The sequence below is a fragment of the Myotis davidii genome, unplaced genomic scaffold, assembly GCF_000327345.1.
Source record: "Myotis davidii unplaced genomic scaffold, ASM32734v1 scaffold233, whole genome shotgun sequence".
Taxonomy (NCBI): domain Eukaryota; kingdom Metazoa; phylum Chordata; class Mammalia; order Chiroptera; family Vespertilionidae; genus Myotis; species Myotis davidii.
The window spans coordinates 1752911-1756626 of NW_006285917.1; the positions used below are offsets into that span (position 1 = coordinate 1752911).

The 3716-nt window shown below is 53.7% G+C and overlaps 1 protein-coding gene across 1 annotated transcript in view; it reads left to right on the top strand.

Moving 5' to 3' along the window:
- Window positions 1–3334, top strand: part of KRT79 (keratin 79, type II) — a 13868-nt gene extending 10534 nt beyond the window's left edge. The window contains exons 5-9 of the mRNA XM_006757035.2: window positions 341–505; window positions 672–797; window positions 1430–1650; window positions 2329–2363; window positions 2634–3334. Of these exons, the coding sequence (XP_006757098.1) occupies window positions 341–505; window positions 672–797; window positions 1430–1650; window positions 2329–2363; window positions 2634–2836 (750 nt within the window). The 3' untranslated portion in view covers window positions 2837–3334. The remainder of the gene's footprint in view (window positions 1–340; window positions 506–671; window positions 798–1429; window positions 1651–2328; window positions 2364–2633) is intronic.
- Window positions 3335–3716: the final 382 nt, after the last annotated feature.

Sequence of the window (3716 nt, forward strand, 5' to 3'; positions counted from 1 at the left end):
TTCCTTCAGGCCCTGGTGTCTAAGAAGGCACATGCCTTTTAATCCACAAGGCTCTTTCCCCTCTACTTGCATTGGCCCCATTTCTTTGGAAAGCCTGAGCTTTCTGTCCCATAATTCTAACAAGACCACCCTCATTCACTCATGGAAACCTACAAATCCACAAAGAGAAATGTTGTTTATTAAAATTAGAGCCCCATTTCACAGCTGGAGAGACTGAGGCTGTTCTTGCAGTTGTAGTTTCCTTCTTGAGTGTAGCCTGGCCTGATGCCACTTGGACCCCTGTCTTTCATCCTTTAGTTGTTTCCTGGGGGCCTGGTGGCAGCTACTTTTGTTTCTGTAGGAACTGAGCCAAGTGCAGACCAACGTTTCTGACACCAATGTCATCCTCTCCATGGACAATAACCGTAAACTTGACCTGGACAGCATCATCGCTGAGGTGAAGGCCCAGTATGAGCTGATTGCCCAGAGGAGCAGGGCTGAGGCTGAGGCCTGGTACCAGACCCAGGTGAGGAGAATGGCTGGGACTGGACCTTATTCCATTGGGAGAGGCCTGGGCCACTGGGCTCCTTGTAGACCTGGGGTCAGACACCTCCAGCTGTGAGGGTGGGCCAGTGGTTACCCATTGGGTCTGGAGCTATCTGACAGCTCACTGGCACTTCTTTGGCTTCTAGTATGAGGAGTTGCAGGTGACGGCTGGGAAGCATGGGGACAATCTGCGGGACACCAAGAATGAAATTGCTGAACTCACCCGCACGGTCCAGAGGCTGCAGAGTGAGGCAGATGCAGCCAAGAAGCAGGTAAACCTCTGGTTGGGGGCCTGAGGGCCTGGCTCAGGTGTTGGTGGAGGTGGAGGGGCCTTCTGCCTGTCATTCTGAGGTATGAGATCTGCTCTTCTCCTGGTGGACTGGACACGAATGCAGGACCATCAAGATCAACACACCCCTTTTATGAGGGAGGAAACTGAGGCCCAGAGGCAGAAAGGGATTATCCACCATCACAGCATATTAGTGGTAGAGCAGGTGGGATGACCTCCTCCAAGGAGATTGACCCCATCTCCAGGAGATCAGAGCAGAGGCTCAGGGTTCAAGGGTCCAGGTCATAGCTGCTGAGTCCATCTAGGGTATGGCTGAAAAGTTTGGGCTCCTCCCTAGAACAGAGTGAAGCATCTGGTTATTGGTGAAGTTGTATTATATATTTTATCTCTTTTGGGGCACTAAACTGAGCTGCAGCAGGAAGGACTTCCTCCTGGTGTTACATGATCCTGCTTGTGTAATAGCATCTCCTCTTTCAGATGAATATTTCTGATTTCCTTCTTTTCCAGTTGGTTGTGGTGGGAGCAGGTGGGGGTTGGGGATGCCTGGCTTAAGGGCAGATAGATGGGTATGATAACCTTGAAGGATGTTCTCAACACCTCTCATTCCCTGGGCAGTGCCAGCAACTGCAGACTGCCATTGCGGACGCAGAGCAGCGTGGGGGTTTGGCATTAAAGGATGCTCAGAAGAAGCTTGGGGACCTGGACTCGGCCCTGCATCAGGCCAAGGAAGACCTGGCCCGGTTGCTGCGTGACTACCAGGCCCTCATGAATGTCAAGCTGGCCCTGGATGTGGAGATCGCCACCTACCGCAAGCTGCTGGAGAGCGAGGAGAGCAGGTGGCGATCCCTCCTGCCTGATTCTGAGGGCTTCCAAGCCCTGCCCTGTGGGGGGTGGGGAGTGGGGGGTTAGGTGGCTGTGTAGCTGGCTCTGGTGGGGGGCAGGTAGATAAGGGAGGAACCAGGGAGCTCCCAACTCATCACCTGAGGGAGACACTCCACTTGTGTTTGCTGCCTCTGCTGTGCATCCCCTTGGTTGGTACAACCCTCAGTAATCCTTCTGGTGGTTGGTAGGCTAAGAGGAGTGAGGCTTCTTCTTCCAACACCAGATTCTATCACCAGTGGAAGCTTTGAAAAAGATCCATTATCTCTGTCCTCGGGGAAAGCCTGAGATGAAGAGATAGTCACTTTAGCCAGAAACTGGGCAGCTCTGTTTGGGCTTTGTCTTCCCTTCCTCAGAGCAGGGGTGCTGACCCTGGCTGGCATGGGGAGGGGCAGGAGGGCGGCGATGTGTCTGCTGGGCTCTGCTTCTCTGCTGTACTGGCTTTAGCACCTGTGGAAGGGCCCCAGGTCCAGCATGGCTACATGCACACTTTTCTTGTGTCTCCTGGTCTTGGTTCCCAAGAGTTGGCCACCTGAATTGAACCACTGTAAAGGCAGAGAGAGAGGGAGGGAGAGGGCTTTTGCTCAGGCTCCTGGAACTGCTGACCCTTTTCCTGGCCTTTCTGTTTCCCCCAGGATGTCTGGAGAATGTCCCAGTGCTGTCAGCATTTGTGAGTATTTTGCTGCCCCGCCCCAGGCCAGCCCCTGTCCTCTGCTCAGTCCACTCAGTCTGTCCTTGGCCAAAAGCACACATCCCCTCCAGTTGAGCTCCTGGAGACAGGTTCAGTGGGTCCCCAGAAAATGAACTTCCTGCCCCAGCTCTCCATCCATTTCCTAGGGCTTCACTGCCTGATTTCATCCTGTCCCTCACTGATTTCTGAAAGTCCCTGGCTCTCTCTCAGCATGGCTGCCCTTCCTCATCCAAATCCTTTGCTTTGCAGCGGTGACTGGCAACTCTACCACTGTGTGCGGAGGTGGTGCAGCCGGCTTTGGGGGTGGCATCTCCCTGGGTGGGAGTGGAGGTGTCAGCAAGGGTGGCTTCAGCACCAATGTGGGCTATGGCACCAAGGGAGGACCCATTTCTGGGGGCACCTCCATCCTGCGGAAGACCACCACAGTCAAGACGTCTAGCCGGAGGTATTAGCTGCTGAGCCTTGCAAGCTGGGCCCTGTAGACCTCTCCCCACCCCACTCGCCCACTTCTGCTGCTCTCCCCACCCGCCTCCTTAGGAGTGGGAACAGCCCCAGGACCACAGACCCAGTGTATTTGCATGTCACACTTTGCATGTGATCTGCATTTTGGGAAGGGCTCAACTCTACCCAGGTTTCTCCTTTGTTCTGCGATGGGATAGGAGGGGAGGTTAAGGCCACCAGCTTGAGTGATGTGTTTGGGTGATTTGGAGTGACCATTTGACCACTGAGAGGAGACTGGATTTCCCAGGCCATCTTGCTTTCCACACCTCTGCTCATCTGATCTGAGCTTAGGACAGGCTAGAGGAGGAGGAAGGGAAGCCAGGAGTGGTCCCCAAATACCCTTTAACCTCCCCAGTCTCCCACCAGACCCACCCACTCCCTGAATCTACCCACAGCCCCCTTCACTGTCTGTTCCTGTGATGTATCTCAATAAAGGCAACTGCAGCTAGCTGTCTGTCTGTGGTTCCAGTCTGTCCTGTCTGGGGAATGGAAATTGTCAATTGATTAACTCCACGATGGTTGAGGCAGCAACAACCACATGCTCACTATGCCCTAGTCATCATGCTGAAAGCACATTAGCGCAATGTTATCAGCACTCTTGGCCTTGGCTCATACTCTCTCCTTTGTAGAGCTCATAGAATGCTGGAGGGAATATGTAAGTTGCTCAAGGCAATACCCAGGTACTGAGCAGCAGCCTATCACCCAGCCCATCCCCTGATGCTATTGAGCCCTCCACTAACTCTGTGGGGGTAGGTAGCATGCTTGTTTAGTGGAGAGATCTTGGGATTCAAAACTAGGCAGACTTGGGTTTAAATCCCTGCTCTGCCACTT